The sequence below is a fragment of the Ammospiza caudacuta genome, chromosome 3 (genome assembly GCF_027887145.1).
Source record: "Ammospiza caudacuta isolate bAmmCau1 chromosome 3, bAmmCau1.pri, whole genome shotgun sequence".
Lineage (NCBI taxonomy): Eukaryota > Metazoa > Chordata > Aves > Passeriformes > Passerellidae > Ammospiza > Ammospiza caudacuta.
Window position 1 is genome coordinate 102668198 of NC_080595.1, and position 16721 is coordinate 102684918.

Genomic DNA, 16721 nt, shown 5'->3' on the forward strand with positions numbered 1-16721 from the left:
GAAATATGGGTGGATTAAAACTAACATGAGATTTAAATATGGGGGAGTTGTGTTGTGCCTCCAATTCAGTCCATGACTCACCGAGGTCTGAGGCTTGAGGTTGTGTTCAGACTCATTTACAGTGTCCTGCTAATTAGGACAAAACCACTGTTTCCTATTTTCTGGCTCCCATCTAAGATCAAGAGCAAGGCATAATGTGCCACATGTGTGGAGTAGTGCTCAATAAATGGGACAGTGCACTCTGTACTGCTGCAAATTCCAAGTCTGTGCTAGAAAAGATTTGCCATGCTTGTATCTGCACTTTTTCTCAGATTCAGGTATCAAGGAATTCCTGCCACATCACTGCCAATATGGAAGCTTTCCCAGGCTGAAAATTTAGAAACAGATTCCACACTCTAGAGGTGGTGATGGCATTTTCACAATTACATGATATTGTTTCTCCCTCCCTGTAAGCATTTAGGTGCTTAGATGTACTTAGGCTAATATAGATTTACCTGGGGAGTTTTATAATCCTTTAGTAGCGTTTCCCCATCTGGTTTGTGCCTGGGGCAGATTTCTATTCCTTCCTCCCCCAGTCCCTCACACTGCCTGCATTAATAAAGCTGTGTCCAGTCACGTTTGGGGCGCAGGTTGGTTGGAGGTAACTGCTCAAATCTTTTAAACCTAGTCCCAGACCCAGTCTTTCAGGATTAAGCTGTCATTCCTGTTTCTCCTGTTTTTACTGATCCATATTGTCAATACAAGCACTATGTGATCTCTGAGCATCAGCTCCAGGAGCTGACTACAGCAGTCTGGGTTCTGGGTGCCAGCCCTAGGAGCCATGTGGGTACTCAGCACCAGTGCTCTGTTTTCTGTACAGACAGGTACAGCCTTGATTTTATTTGCAATTCATGTGGGTCCTGTTCACTGTGCTGCAAATTCATACTTTTATGATGCTTCTTTCTCTTATTTCTTCTACCTGTGAAGAATTATCATTCCATAACCTCGTCAGCACATTCTTGTACTCACTTTCACTCAAATGCCTGTCAGAGATGGCATTTCCTTTAACAGGAAAATTTCTTTCTGTATTTTCTTTTGTCTGTCTGAGTCCTGATTAAATGTAACTGTTATTTGTAGCAATGTTACCTAGACTCCAGGAGATGGCAGTAGTTGCCAATGATTCATTTTTTAAAATAAGTCTGTTGAATCTTTTGCCCTAACCCTGAGTTTATTCTTTTTTTTTTTAATCCAGCTATTACTATTACTCAACCAAGTTTCAGTGGCACAGATGTCTTTGGATATACCTCATTCCTAGCTTATTCTACAATCCCAAATACCACCTTCTACTATGAATTTCGCTTGAAATTTCAGTTGGCAAACCACCACTCAGCTTTACAAGATAACCTGATTTTTTTCACTGGACAGAAGGGCCAAGGTAGGCTTTATTTGTATCACTTATCCTTACAAGCTGTTAAATTCTTATTGAACAAGTAGGAGAAAAAATATGCACAGGTTTCTCTTGATTCTATTTAAGATAAAATGTCATTAGTGGGAAAATAATCTCTTCAAAACTGTATTGTTTTGTAAAGACAGAGAAATCTAACAGGTTGTAGAAATGTTTCTTTTTATTAAAGAGAAATATAATTGCTTCCAGTAATTGAAGTCAACAATTAATCTGAGGTAGTGTATTTCTGAACAAAATAGATGGAAACCTGAAGGCCAAGGTTCCCTTTTTTCAGTTGTTAACATAAATTTCATTATTGATCATTGAACTCTGTGTTATTCACATAAAATAGGAGACCCTCAACCCTGAGATCTCTCAATGCAAGTTAACCCAAGCTAGCAACGAGTAAGTTGAGTTAAAGTCTGTGTAGCAAAGCATTCAATTTGGTCTGATTAACACAGCTGAGAAGCAGGTTATGTAAATCTACTTAGAGTATTTGTACTAAGATTTTAACAATACTTAAGGTATCTCTCCTCTGCACCCCTTTGTGGCAGCCTGCATGGCATCAGCATGGCATGGGTAACACCACCTGTGCTCTGTCCGTCTCAGCATTACTCCAAACAGAAGCCATAATACTAATGAAAGTTGAGAAAAAGTTTATATAATTTGATGCAGACATAAGCCAGTAATAGATACTTCATAAGAAGGAAATTTTTTTTTTCTCTTAATCATTTCTGCAATTGGAGCATGACCTAGCTTTGGGGTTTGGAGCTGTTCTATGGAATTATTGAAGCCTAGAAGGGAGGTTGAATGATGTGTCTTATGTCTAAACCTATCACAGCAGGAGAGTCATTTAGGTGTGCTAGTAGAAGTCTCTACTACTTTAGTAGATATTTTACCATATCTGAAACATCACACAAGTTTTGCAGATATGGCCCTTGACCTACAGGGACCCTACACTTATGCTGAACAGTATCAGAAAATTAATGCTTCAGAAAGATGAAGTAGGGGACAAATTATTATTTGGTGTTTTAAGATACTGAGGTCCCAAAATGCATTATTAAAAATCAATTTTGGGGAGACATTATGTATTTACATATATATCTAACAAAACAATTGCAGTATATCACATCAGTAGGATACAGGGGATACCTCATTTGCTAGGTTAATACATTTGATATTTTCTTAGGTCTTTCATTCTATTAAATTTCTTAAACTCCTATACCCTCTGAGGCTTCTTCCCCTTTCTCCTTGTGGCAGACTTGCAGGAGTGAGACTGTTAGTGTATTGCAATGCAAACGAAAACTTGTTAGTGTAGAACAGCTCAGCAGTTTATCTATGATATAATTAAGTCTGCTACTTTTCATTTGCAAACATCCTGTCAAATTTAGCTAGTGCAGCTCAGCAGCACTTTAGTGTGCCATGAGACCCTGGTACTTAATTTATCAGGTTGCTTACCCAAATTAGCCTAACACAGATCAGTATTAACCACTCTGAATGGATTTAAACTCAAAACTTAAAGCCTGGCTTTTTATTACTTTGCATACCATTTGTGTGTGTGAGCACTGTGGTACAGCAGTCAGGTGTTTCTGCATCCCCGTGTCAAACAACGGGTGGGCAGCAGCACAGCTGCCAAGGGCAAGGCTCAAGAAACACAGAACAATGAGGTGATGGTAAAGTGCTGTTGATAATTCGTGATTTTCTCCTTAGTTTAAATGGTTGGGGAGGCTGAGCACCCCATATTTTAACAACAAAAGCAGTTTCTTACCAAGTGAATGTCACTTATTTCACAAAGATGCTCTTGTTTTAACAATTTACTGAGTGTTGAGCAGTAGCACTCTCAATGGAAGAAACATGAGGGTTTTCCCAGCCAGTGACCTTCCAGTAAGGAAACACTTTTTAATACTTAATTTGAATTTTCCCCTTTCTCCATTTCATCCAATTTCTTGTAGGTTAAGATTCTCTTGCAGCACTCCACCTGATTCCCCTCCAATGTTGTCTCTGCCCAAACCACAGGCATCAATTTCATAGCTAACCTCTTGTGAGTTATTATAAAATTCTGTCCCAATACATAGCTAAAGTTTAAAGCTCTCTCATTTATGCAAATTATTAACATTATTTTATTCTACCCCAGCCCTGACAGAGTTCAAGCCCAGGGATAAGACCTTGAGCAACTCAGTCTAGTGAATGGTATCCCTGCCCATGGCAGTGGGTGTTGGAACTAGATAATCTTTAGGGTTCCTTCCAACCTTTCAACAGCCTGTGATGCTATGGTTATCTTCACTATCAAGTCAGTTTTGTAGAGTACTGACACTGCTACATTGCATGTCTTTAATACACTTTAATTCTGAAAAGCATTTTAAAACCCCAAAAAGCCTTTTAAATAACAGTTTGTCTTTAATGTGCTTCCCCTAGTTTTGTCAGTCAAATGACATAAGTACCTTGTAGACACTGCTGAAAACAGAAACTTTAGTAAAGGTTTTTTAAAAAGAATTGCTATTTTCAGTTTGGAAGTCCTTCACTGGTAATGTGCCAGTGTAACTGAAAGCAATGTGATTTCATTCGGTTTATGAATAAATCATGAACAAGTCATTGTAATAAAAAATGAATCGTGTTTGTGTTCCATACAACTGAATGTAGCTGCACACTTTCTATAGAGGCAGTTGATTTATATTCTTTGGAATAAGGATTTACTTTTCTTTTTTCTATAGATTCCCATTGCATCAGAATAATAACTCTATAGAAAAAACAAACTTCTGCATAGAAAAAGCACAGTACAACCCAGATTCATTTCCAGGATATGAGATAAGGGGAATATGGCAGTTTTGGCTGTGAAGCAGCTGTGTGCAGAGCTTCAGTGAGAGGACAATATAAGTAGCATCATTTCCTGGGGTAAAGCCTACTTTATCTTCTGCAAATGAAGAAAATTTCCCATGCATTTGAGACAGGGGCATCAAAACACACATTTTAAATGAGGGCCACCATGTGACACTGGAGAAACAAATAGGGAGACCTTCCCTGAAACAAATACAAAACAATGCAGCCTTATGAAAACAGAAGAAACTATCAAATAAAATACCATGTATGGGCATTAAATTGAGCACTGAATTGCTTGAATTCACAGGAGAGTTGTAAAAAGAAATGGATGGCTTTGAATTTCAATTCAAGTCATCCTATGGCACACGTGAGAACATTCTTCACTTTCACCATTGTTTGTATCCTGTTTCTTTTACCATAAACAAAGAAAAGTGGGGTTGATAAAAAAAAAAAAAAAAAAACAAGTTGATCAGGTTTTCTCTAAACAATGGTGGTTCCTTCCTTGCCTGCATGAAGAGAGAGACTGAAAGCTCTTTAAAGATGACAGTGTAAAAATGTGTTTATTTTGCATGACCAGGTCCAGAAATTGAACTCTTACTCGTGGACTTTATGTCAGACTTAAAATCCTTCAAATGATATTTTACACTGTAGTTATTAAAAGCACAAACAACACTTGTAGCATGCAAGCCTAAATGTAAAGAAATTAAATTATTTACTGCAAACTTGAAAATCAATCAGTTCTAACCTGAAAGTTAAGAAGGCTTAAAGAATTAAAGCACTTGACTGACTGAGGAAATTCCATCAATGAACATCCCAGAGCTGCCTCAATCAAGGGCAAGTGCAATAAAATCTCCAGGTGCTGTTGAGTCAAGGGCAGCTGAAGGAGCTTGAGAGAAGGTGCCGAAGCTTCTTCAGAGCCATGTCCCTGTTATTCCCCTTTTCCCCTTGCCTCAGAGCAGCAGGTGTCCTCTGGCTTTGAGGCTCTTGAAGTACCTTTAATGAAAGCTGAAAGCATCCTGGAACAGGACTAAGTCAAGGGCCTATTCTCACCTGCAACTTGAAATTTCAATTTTTTTTTTTTATTTTTTTTTTTTTTTTAGATTTTGGAGGAAGTTGAAAATTTATCTTAAATACAAAATAATACTAGAAAGAGTATTACAAGTCAAACAGAGATTATTAGAAATATATAGTAAACTCATAAGCTTCCTGGCTATTATTTTGCTAAACTGCTAATTTTTCAGTATATTTTACACACTGGTGTTCACTAAATCCTGGAATAAGTAGCTACCCTTCTTTTGTTTTTTCAGGTCTGAATGGAGATGATTTCTTGGAGTTAGGCCTCCGTAATGGGAGAGTGGTATATAGCTACAATCTAGGTTCTGGCACAGCAACAATCATTAGCAAACCACTTGATCTGACACTCAATGTTCATGTCATCCATCTTGGCAGAAATCTCCAGAAAGGCTGGCTGAAGGTAAAAAAGAAGAATATCCTTAAGCTAGCCTTTAGATGAAAGTGTTCTCTGTGTTTTTTTCAAATTTTACATGGAAAATTAAAAACTTTTTTTTGTGCTTCCCTATAAAGCTGGGAGGATTTTCTTCACTAGGATTTCCTAAATACAGGCAAATCCCTTTTTTGTAACAAGTGTTAATGTTTCATTGAAAGGTGGATGATCAGAAGAATAAAACTGTCACTTCTCCTGGGAGGCTGGTTGGACTTAATGTCTTCAGTCAGTTTTATTTAGGAGGCTATCGTGAGTATACTCCAGAGCTCCTGCCAAAGGGACCCAGATTTAAGAATGGCTTTCAAGGTAAAGATTGCACCATTTTCAATTCCTTTTATTACATTCATCAGATTGTATGTCTTTCTTTCATAGGCAGCTGAAACAATCTCTGTCTTCTCATGAAACAAACTATAGTCTCCTTGGCTGAATTTCCTGTGGCTTTTTCATTATTTCACTCTGATAACTAAGAAACTAAGATAAGATGATGCAAAAAGAGGCATTGCTAAATAATTTTAATATTTTCCAATTCTGCTAAATTGGAAGTTTTCCATTGTAATGTTTGCCATGCAATCTCTTTATGTGTCCCTGTTCTACATCATAGCTTCAAAATTACTTCTTTTCTCTGAAGTAGTTTAGAATCTGCTTCCACTGTGACTGGCAGTGCTAGTTTGGGTAATAGATTTCACACTGAAAACTTTTTACTGAAATAAATCAGATTTTTTTTTCCTGGCATTATGACCTAGGTATCAAGGCAGGACTTAGCTAATTCGTTTTGCAAATAATTATCAAGCAGATAATAATTTTTACCTCAAAACTGATATTGAAGCTTTATTAATCTGTTTTCAACTCCTACCAGATCAGCAATGAAGCAAAGAACTTGTTCATAACACTTTATTTTTGTTCTTAACTTCCAAAGAAACAATGTTCTTGATATTTACAAGGTAAAATTTCAATTAATTTTAAGTACTGGAAAGCCTTTCAAATGAAAAGAAAACATCTTGCAATAGTAAAGCAGAGTTTGAGTTCTCAGTAATGAAACTGAGGGTATGTTATGAAAGTTAAGCATAGCAGTAAAACTCACTTAAATGCACTAAAACACTGCATTTCCATTAAGCCCATGTACCTGTTTTAATTCCAGCCATTACTTCACTTTTTTTTCTTACACTGAAATTTCCTCAAATTCAATTTCATATTGTCATTTTTCAGTGAACTTCTCAGTCAGAATGTCATATGAATTAACATCTCCTCTGTCTCTGTCTTTTTAGCAAGCATGGATTGTATAGTTATACCTTTCATAGCCTCTAAGCACCTTGCAAATTGGCCTATCATAAAACATAATGTCTTTCTGACTGTTTTCAGAGGGTCAATATCTGTGAAGTACTTTTGGCATTTTTATAGACATGCTAGTGTTTAGGGGTGACTAACAGGAATCTCTAGTGCTTTACTTAAGCACAAATATTTTCAGTTTTCCAGATTCCTCGTGTTACAAATGTATTGTAAGGACCAAATTTCTACAAATTCAATATTTTCAATAATTTTTTAGAAACCACAAATTTCATGTACTTTTAGTTACCACACTATTTATTGATTTTTTAAATGCTTTTTAAAAAGAAGTATTACTGCAAAATTTTGGGAAACATGTAGCACATAAACAGTTTTCTCTTTGTCCCTAGGATTTACAGTATTAAGACTCTTATATTTGCTAATTAATTCCATGCTCCTGTTCCCAGCAGCAGCTTGTCTCTGTTCTCCAGAGCACAGTGACTTCCAAGGAATCTGCACTTTCTTATGATCAATTTCCTCCAATGTTTTCTTACGTAGTCAGCATCTCATTTGTTCTTCTAGCTCAGAAATCTCGCCAGTTTCAGTTCTCTGGATCTTCAGGATAAAAAATAAACCTCCATGGATTTTTTTTTTCCAGAGTGGGAACTGAAATACCACTATGAGAGAAAAAAATGTTGAACTATTTTACTTCAGCCAAATTGCAGATGTAGGGATCTCACAGAAACTCTGGAAGTACCAGCCAAGATAAATTTATCTAGGACATAGTTGATTAAACCACTCAGAGTTTTGGAACCCTGCTGTTGGCTCCTTTTAAAGACATGATTTATTAAAACCATTTTGCTTCTAATACCAGAGTATACCTCTCCTTTTGTAAGAGATCACTGCTGGATGAAGAAACATTGAGACCAGCCTCACTGCTGCAGACTAAATGTCCCCAGTGTCAGTGTGCAATAATTTAGGATTTTTACTCTGTACAACTACAGTTTCAGACCATTTCTTCCCTGACCTGCCTGCCTTTAGCACTTGTTCAAGACATTTCCACAGAGAAGGAGGAAACTGAACACAAATGTTTTTAAAAAATTGTTGTTTAATAATCAAAAGTTGTGGAATTTTTAATTTAGGAAATCAGCACCTAGAGATTCTTTTGAAAGGCTGAAGGATGTTTGATGGCACTGTAAGCAATTTGCAAAATTTCATTCAGTCCCTATGAGAAGCTGGAAACTGGCAAAGGTAGAGCTCAGATGAAGCAGCCAAGTTCATGTGGACTTTGAGGCTCTTTGCACTTTATCTGAATTTGAGGTTCCTTGGAGGCTTACTGGAGCTTTTTGTAAATGGGATTGTTTACTTTAGTGTTCAGCTTTTTTTCCATTTCCTATAACAGTGTAACTAAGGGACCTTGAGAGTTTTCTGAGTACACTGCAGATGCTCTAAAAAGTCAAATGTGAGGTTTAGGTAGCTGAAAGTCTTGTGGCCAAAGAGACTCAGCCTGGTCATTAATGGACAATCTGAAAAGGGAGCATGAAACCAACTGACTCCTGTTCAAAGGTCTGCACAACTCAGCACTATGACTCAGCTACACAAAATGAGATGGAGAATTATTTGGGAAAAGCTGGAAGTTACAGCTGAATTTCCAGCCCTTCCATCTCTGAAAGAGGCAGAGAGAAATCTGGTGTCAGGGACAAAAGAGGGAGAGTTCTGATGTTTCATGCTCTGTGCTACCATGACTGCAGGATTCAGTCTCCAGCCATCAATGCAACTGATGGAGAGCCAGTGCTTGCATCTAGAAATAAGTGAGGAGCAGAGAAAGAGAAGCAACTGATTGTTCCTGTGGTCCTGTTCCTAAGCAGGATGTAGCATGGCTATAGAAGTAATCTGTTTGACAGCAAATATTATTAAAAGGAGTAAATAGACTAAAGAAACTCTTACCACAAAGCTGAATTGTTGAAGAACCTCTTTCACGCTGAAAGAGCCATCTCTTCACATAAATTATTTTGCAAAGTAAATAAAATTGCAGGTAATGCAATCACTTTTTAAAAATAGAATAAACCCAGAACACAGTTGAGCTCCAAATAGATACAAATATAGCCTTTCAGTCAAAGTTTAAACTCATAATAAGCTAGAATACATTACAAGCCTGCCAAGGTTGAGACTACTTATCTTTATGTTCCTGCACCACTGATGTCACAGAGGAAAGTGATTAGTCAGTGCTTATGATTCACACAGGTACCTCTGGGTCACAGCTCTGAGGACACCTGAGTAGTCACTGTCAGGGCCATTCTTTAAACCCGCACTCACAAACAGCAAAGAAAGACAGAGGAAAAGAAAGCATTTAAGGATAGGTAGGATTTAAGAAATCAGTAAATTCAGCACTGCATTCAGATACAATATATTTATCAGTGTATCTATTTCTGTCAGTTCTCTTGCTGCACTTTTAGTATGTATTGAAAATGCCTGCTTTATGTACTTTTTAGCCAAATTAGCACCAAGTGCTTACAAGTGGGCAAGGGATCCTAGCAAGAAGTTACAGAAAACATTCTTTGTGCAATAAGGATATATGAGAAAAAAACAAACAAAAAGTAAAGCTGAAGTGAAGTAATATATTATATGGTAATCCCTCAAATTTGCTTAATCCATTCTTAGTGGCTCTTTAGTGGTTTACAAGCTCTGCTTAACTGGGGTGAAAGCTATAAAATAAATTGATGGTAAAAAAGGACAATAATAGAAAGGCCTAGGTGTGGTCTAAGAAGCCACAATTCAAAAAATTGCAAAAAAAGGGTAGTATACAATCTGTGAGTGTACAGTCTTGGTGTCTGATTTCTGTTTACTTGCATAAAACTGATGTTCAGAATCACGCCAAGTTTAACTCACAAAGTTGGGAACTTCGAGTTCCTCTTGCAAACTTGGCTGTGTCAGGAAACCTCTCCATTATTCAGAATAGTTGGCAGTCTCTCGTTAAAAGGGGCCCAGAACTGGCAGAGCTAAGGAGATTCAGGTCAGAAACAAGGCACATTCATCAGCTGATCCCTCTGCAGAAGGTTGTGTAGTGCTCGCTACAACAGGCTCAAATTGCTGCTCTGACTCATTAAATAAAAGATTCAGTTTAACTTAGCTGGGCCAAAACACTCTTGTACCTATTGAATGCTTTGTTTACCAGTGCTCAAGAATTGTTCCTAACCTCGATGGCACAGTTAAACTGTGGCTGGTACACTCAAACTAGTCATCAACACAAATGCCAGTTTATTTTCCATGATGACCTGAAAGTCCTTGGGGACTCACTGTGCTTTCCATTGTTTACGCAGAGCTCTGGCTGCTTTTTCTTAGCACTCCAGCGAGACCCAGGAGAACAGAACATGCTTTATCTGCTACTGATAAAGAGATGAAACATTAGTTAGGGTTTACCAAGCATAAGGTGGCCTAAAAAACAACCCTGTAAAAAGCAAAGAGGCAATAATACAAAGATTGCAAATAATCATCAAACTAGGTTATTTTTAATTACTTATTAAGAGTTTCTGAATAAACAGTTATGTGTCAATGTAGACAGAGCTACAAAATGTATGAAATATGGAAAAAGCCTATGAAAGCTACTTCCACTATCATAAAACTGTGGTTAAAATAGTTATCTTGCTTGTAGATAGTACTTATATTTTGTTTTAAATAATTATATAACTATAAAAATCACATTGTATATTCATTGGGTCTTTCAGATGCAAGTCTACTTCTTTTGTGATTTCAGTGAATCATGCAAAAACTCATGTTAAGTGATGCTGTTAAAATCAGTGTAATGATTACTTGCCATCTCCATATCATAACCTTTCCCTACTTCTCATATTAAGCAGAGAGCCTCTGATATGCACTGCTGAATTCCAACTCTTCTTGTGATTTCAGGCACAGTAGGAATTCACTACATCTCAACTAAATTTTATAAATCGCATTTAGAAAGCTCTGGGCATTTTCAAATACATTTATGTACTAGCTTAACTAATGTGGTTTAAAACCTGATTTTAGTTTGAAATTGTATATATATTTATGTAAAGATCTGGATGACATTTCAAAAATGTTTAAGGCCACCTTTAAATGTGACTATACATCACTTGGATGCTGGGGTACATTTTGAAAGGTCATTTAGGACTTGATCCCAAAAAAATGTTATATAAGTATATGGCATCACCTTCAGTTTTGCAGTATAGAAATAAGCACATGGGGCCATAAACATGATCGAGAACTACTGGTGACTTCAGGCTGACCCGTAAGGCAGACTATCCTGTGACACCACCAGGCAGAGCAAAGTGTCTCCAGAGGGGCAGTCCCTGGAAAGCTCACAGGCTGAGCAGGAGCTGCTGGGTAGGAGCAAGCAGGGAACACCTCTGCTTCACTCAGAAGCTTTAGCTCCTCCTTTCACTTGGGATACCAATGGATTATGACATTAAAAGAAAATCACGGCATAGATCCAGGCACTGGCACTCGATCATCTTTACAAAACATTTTTACAAATAAATTATTACAATATTCCCTAACAAATATTTATGACAATTATTGTTTTCCTAAACAATTCTTTACTGTGTTCAGGGACTTAAAATAATCTTTGGATCATTTCCCAGCGGCAGTCTGCATGCAGCTGTACTCTTCTGTAAAGTAATAAAAGTTTGATAATAAAATTGTTACCATGCCAGGTCACTTGGCCACAGTACCGAGCAATAGACCCAGAAGTGTTTACCTTACAAGTATATGTTAATTTTTTAAATTATTTTCTGAGATTAAGGGCCTGAAGAAGCAATCTACCTCGACCTAAAAATGTCATGTGTGACATGATCTGCATGTACCAAGGACTGAAGCATTCACTTGAGAAGGGAAGAATTTGAGTCATTACCTGAAGGAGTCCTTTTCAGCCTATGGAAATTCAAGTCCACCTTCCTTACTTGCATTATATTCTTTGATGCCTTCTGGATTCTATTATATTTTCTATGAAGTAGATTTCTTGCTGTCCTTCTCTTTTTTTCTCTTGGGTTTTGGGGGCTTTAGTGGGTTGATTGGTTGGTTTTTTGATGTTTTATATTTTGTTGGGATTTTTGACTGTTTTTATCTGATATAGAAACATTTCTGTAAGAGCATGAGTGTGTAAACACAAAATTGCATCTAGTCACTGACTTTATATTCTGTCTCTTCCTTAAGAAATTATTTCTTTTGTTTTACCCACCATTAAATGAAGGACTTCTGATCATCCACTCATTTGCCTGAACAGAAAGCATGTGGCCTACCTTTATCTCCTGTAGATGGTATGGTTGCCCATTCACTGAAGATATTCTGGAGGAACCCGCTCACTGAGGGTTGATACTGTCCTGTTGTTCAGTTTTGCCTTTCACTATCTGTTTTAAACTTAATTTCTTTCTTTCTTTCTACTTTTGAGGTTGCATTTTTGATGTTCAAGTTCGGACCAGCCTTAGTAAAGGGTTTAAATCACCAGGAACCCCAGAAGGACACCCCAATTCTGGTCGCAGTGTTGGACAATGTAAAGATTCCCCATGCAGTTTAATAAAATGCAGAAATGGTGGCAAGTGCATAGAAAGTGGCTCTACTGTTTAGTAAGTAAATATTTATATATATATATTTATGTATATGTTTTTAGACACAGCATAGACTGTCCCTAGACTAATAACTGTGGTAATTTATTGTGTTCATAACAGAATGGGGAAGGGAAGGGAAGGGAAGGGAAGGGAAGGGAAGGGAAGGGAAGGGAAGGGAAGGGAAGGGAAGGGAAGGGAAGGGAAGGGAAGGGAAGGGAAGGGAAGGGAAGGGAAGGGAAGGGAAGGGAAGGGAAGGGAAGGGAAGGGAAGGGAAGGGAAGGGAAGGGAAGGGAAGGGAAGGGAAGGGAAGGGAAGGGAAGGGAAGGGAAGGGAAGGGAAGGGAAGGGAAGGGAAGGGAAGGGAAGGGAAGGGAAGGGAAGGGAAGGGAAGGGAAGGGAAGGGAAGGGAAGGGAAGGGAAGGGAAGGGAAGGGAAGGGAAGGGAAGGGAAGGGAAGGGAAGGGAAGGGAAGGGAAGGGAAGGGAAGGGAAGGGAAGGGAAGGAAGGAAGGAAGGAAGGAAGGAAGGAAGGAAGGAAGGAAGGAAGGAAGGAAGGAAGGAAGGAAGCTGATGAAAGTTCATTCAGTTAGACAAACACATTAATATTAAAATAATATTAGAACAATTTCTGGGGAATATTTTTAAGAAATTCCATGGGCTGGTTGTGCTCCACTAAATCACTGCCATCCGGACTTACTGGAAAATGCATGGGAAGAATTAGATGTGTGACCCTTTTTTTAAAATTAAATGAGCAGCTGGAATAGCAGGGAAAATGTAATAAAGAGGAGAGCTTGACTGTGTTAATGTCCAAATGTGACTGATGGGGCAAAAATAGGCAATGTCTGTTTCCTGGGAATTATTATTTTCCATTAAAAAACCCCTTGTGGAATAAACCACCGACTGTCCAACATTAGAAAGTTCTAAGCCAGTTTAAACTGTAGAAGCTCCAAACATTGTTCAAAGTCTGTCAGCTCATCTCTAAGCTGCTCACCTGGCTGATCTGTGGGATGAGAGGAGGTGACCAGGAGAGGTTGCCCAAAAGATGAGTCTCTGGTCTTTCATGCCTTGTCTCTCAGTGTAGAGGGAGCTGAGTGCCCAGGCTGTATGCACAGAAGGAGGAAGCTCATTTGCAGTTCCAAATTGCTGTTGAGTGTCAACACTTCCATTGTAATGAATTTTGTTTTCACTTTGTAATGCAGCTGTAAAACCTTTGCTGATGAGGATTTTTTATTTTAGAAGTATCTGCCAAGATTAATTGTGCTTGCTTCCCCTTATGTGCTTTCACATGTGCTCATTTATTTCCACATATTTGCATAAATTTTTTAAAAAGGGAAAAGTGCTGATTTAAAACTTGTTAAGATACTGACTGGAAACATTGCAGACAGCAAGACAGATTTGAATGAGAAAAAAGGCTTTGCACTGTGGAGCCTCTGTATGATGCTTCTTAAAACAACAAAAACCTGCCTTTCTGTGTGCTATGAAGAAAAACATTTGCATATCTGTCAAACCAAAAACAATCTACTAACTCTGTATTGGAGAGAGAATTATATGGTAATTGGTTTTCTGCCTGTGACACAAATCTTCACCTGTAAGAAAATGTGTACAAAAAAACTGCTTCTAAAGCTAGTAAACTGTACTCATATTTGGAAAACTGACCCCAAGATTAGCACACTGATTGCTACCCATTCCCCTTATGAGTGTATTTATATTCTCCTAAATACAGTAATGAAGGAAATGCTTTAAAAATATAATTTGTTCTCTGATTCTTGCACTGCTGCATGTCACAACTGTTGCCCTTTGCAGGATCCTCCCAGAGCTGTTAAACCCTTGACATTTGTTCTTTCTGAGGAACAAGAAAGGATAATGGTCGTCTTTCCCCTTATGAGCATATAAGAGGCAATACAAAACCAAAATTGCAAGACAAAAAAAGCATAAATGTGGGCTGAAACATCCCACTCCCATCCATCCACCCACCTAAATCCTTGCTTCAGCAATTTACTCAGCTGTGCTAAGTCACCTTCATGTCCATAAGGTGAACCACCACCAGCAGCATACAGAGCCCATTTGGAAAGTAGGTGGCAGGCTAGAATGGCAGCTGGTGACAGCAGAACATAGCAAGCTTGGTATTATAGACAAAGTTCTTTTTCATCATTACAGTTTGTATTCCAGATTAGTTTAGGGATTATTCTAAAATTTCTGGGGCATTGAGGGAAGGGGGAAGGAAGGACGGAAGGAAGGTGTAATTTGGTTTTTCTGGTGGTTTGTTTGTTTGCATTTAATTTATAGTGACCTACTACTGAATTCTCTTCCTGTCCCCATATCTCAGGACAGCTAGCTGTTCACACACCAGGCACATGTGCATGCATGTACCAGTAATGGCCACTTTTTCCTCTCACAGAAAAAATGAAGCATTGCCAAAGCAATATGGATGCAGTTTACATCTAATTTCTGTCAAAGTGCAGTAGCTGTCAATATTGTCTCAATATATTTTCTCAAAGGGAACTTCTTTCTATTTTCAAATCATCTGTGTTCCTTTGAAGAGCAGAGTCCTTGAGGAAACTGGATTTGTGTTCAAATATTTTCTCTGCTGAAATGAGATCTCTCCAGAGGTTTTGGTTGCTGTTTTGAGCTATTTTTATGTCTTGCTTTCACCACCCTGCCAGAAAGTGTGCAGTGCTGTTAAGCTGTAGATTCAGTTGCTATAGGGATAATGCTTTGATTTAAATAGAAACAGAAATATGCAGCATTAATCTTTACATTCTGGCCACCAACAAGGCACAACTGCTGCATTTTAAAAAAACAAAGGGGAATTACTGGAATAATAAAATGAAGAATATAATTTTCAAGGGACAATAATATCCACTATTATTTTATTTGTGATGCAAAATTATGGAAAACAGAAAATTTCATGTAACAAGATTGTCTGTTAGGTGTTATGGCTACTTCTTGTTGGTGAAGTAAGAAAAAAATGTATCTTGTGTGCTATTTGAACAGAACATCAGACAAAATGGAGAGGATTCAATCTGCTGAATGTGAGCATGCAGTGCCACTTTAGACCCCTCTGGGAATATGTTTGGCCATCATCTGTGACTTCAGAAGAACTTTGGACTTGAATAAGTTTTCTGTCATATCTCCAAGCCTCATGTGGATTTCTCAGTATTCTGTAGCTTTCAAAGAGAACAGCCACTCAGGTTTCAGAAATTAAATCATACCCCATATGTGTGGGGTGGCTCACAAAAGGAGCTTCTGTAGTGTCATTATTCGGCCAGATTCAACTGAAATAAATTTGCAGTGCAAGGACAGAATCAATATGGAACACAAGGGCATAAGTCTCATACTCTGTAAGGAAAAAGACATTTCTCTGTTTAATAATCATGGTTTAAAACAATACAAGGTTCTGTTTTGAGGGGTGAATTTGCTATCTAAAATCTTTCATCCAATTTGCCTTATTTAATAGGACACTTTTGCAGCATTCCATGGTTCTCTTTGTTTAAATACAGCTGATTCTCTTCCAATCTTGTTTTCTTCAGGCTCCGTCCTTATCTTCCAGCCTGAAGATAGATTGTTTTTTGTTAATGCTCTGGTTTTCCACTGTGTGAATTTGAAACCACTCTTATTTAGAAATTTCCTTCCTTGCTCAGAATCTTTCCACTACAAAAAAAATTCAATAACTGTATCCAGAAATCTCCAGTGGATTGGGCAGCTCAATGGGGCTAATACATGCCAATATGGATTTCAGATGTCCTGCACTATCTGAAATTCTTAAATGATGCTGAGATATGTTTCAGTTCCTCCTGAAGAAGTGTTTGGAGGTCACACAAGATACCCTAGGGAGTTTCAGATGTCACTAAACATCTGCCCAATCTCAGCTGGTCTCACTAATTTGATAAATTAATTAAGCTTCTGATCTCCATTGAGTATATGCCCATCTTGCATATAGAATCCTAAATTCAGGTGTCAGAATGTGCAGACCTGAACATCTCCTTTTGCTATAAGGTTGCTTGTTTGATTTGATACCACATTTGCATAGCTATGGGAAATTCCATATTTGTTACCATTGAGAATGACTTTTTAAATGAAATATTTTCCATATTTAGTGGAAGAATGTTTTTTGTTTTGTTTCAGATCTAAGTTA

At 37.8% G+C, this 16721-nt stretch overlaps 1 protein-coding gene across 1 annotated transcript in view; it reads left to right on the plus strand.

Moving 5' to 3' along the window:
* Positions 1–16721, plus strand: part of EYS (eyes shut homolog) — a 704807-nt gene that overhangs the window by 663292 nt on the left and 24794 nt on the right. The window contains exons 43-46 of the mRNA XM_058801756.1: positions 1232–1414; positions 5548–5714; positions 5906–6050; positions 12433–12607. Coding sequence (XP_058657739.1) covers positions 1232–1414; positions 5548–5714; positions 5906–6050; positions 12433–12607 — 670 coding nt within the window. The remainder of the gene's footprint in view (positions 1–1231; positions 1415–5547; positions 5715–5905; positions 6051–12432; positions 12608–16721) is intronic.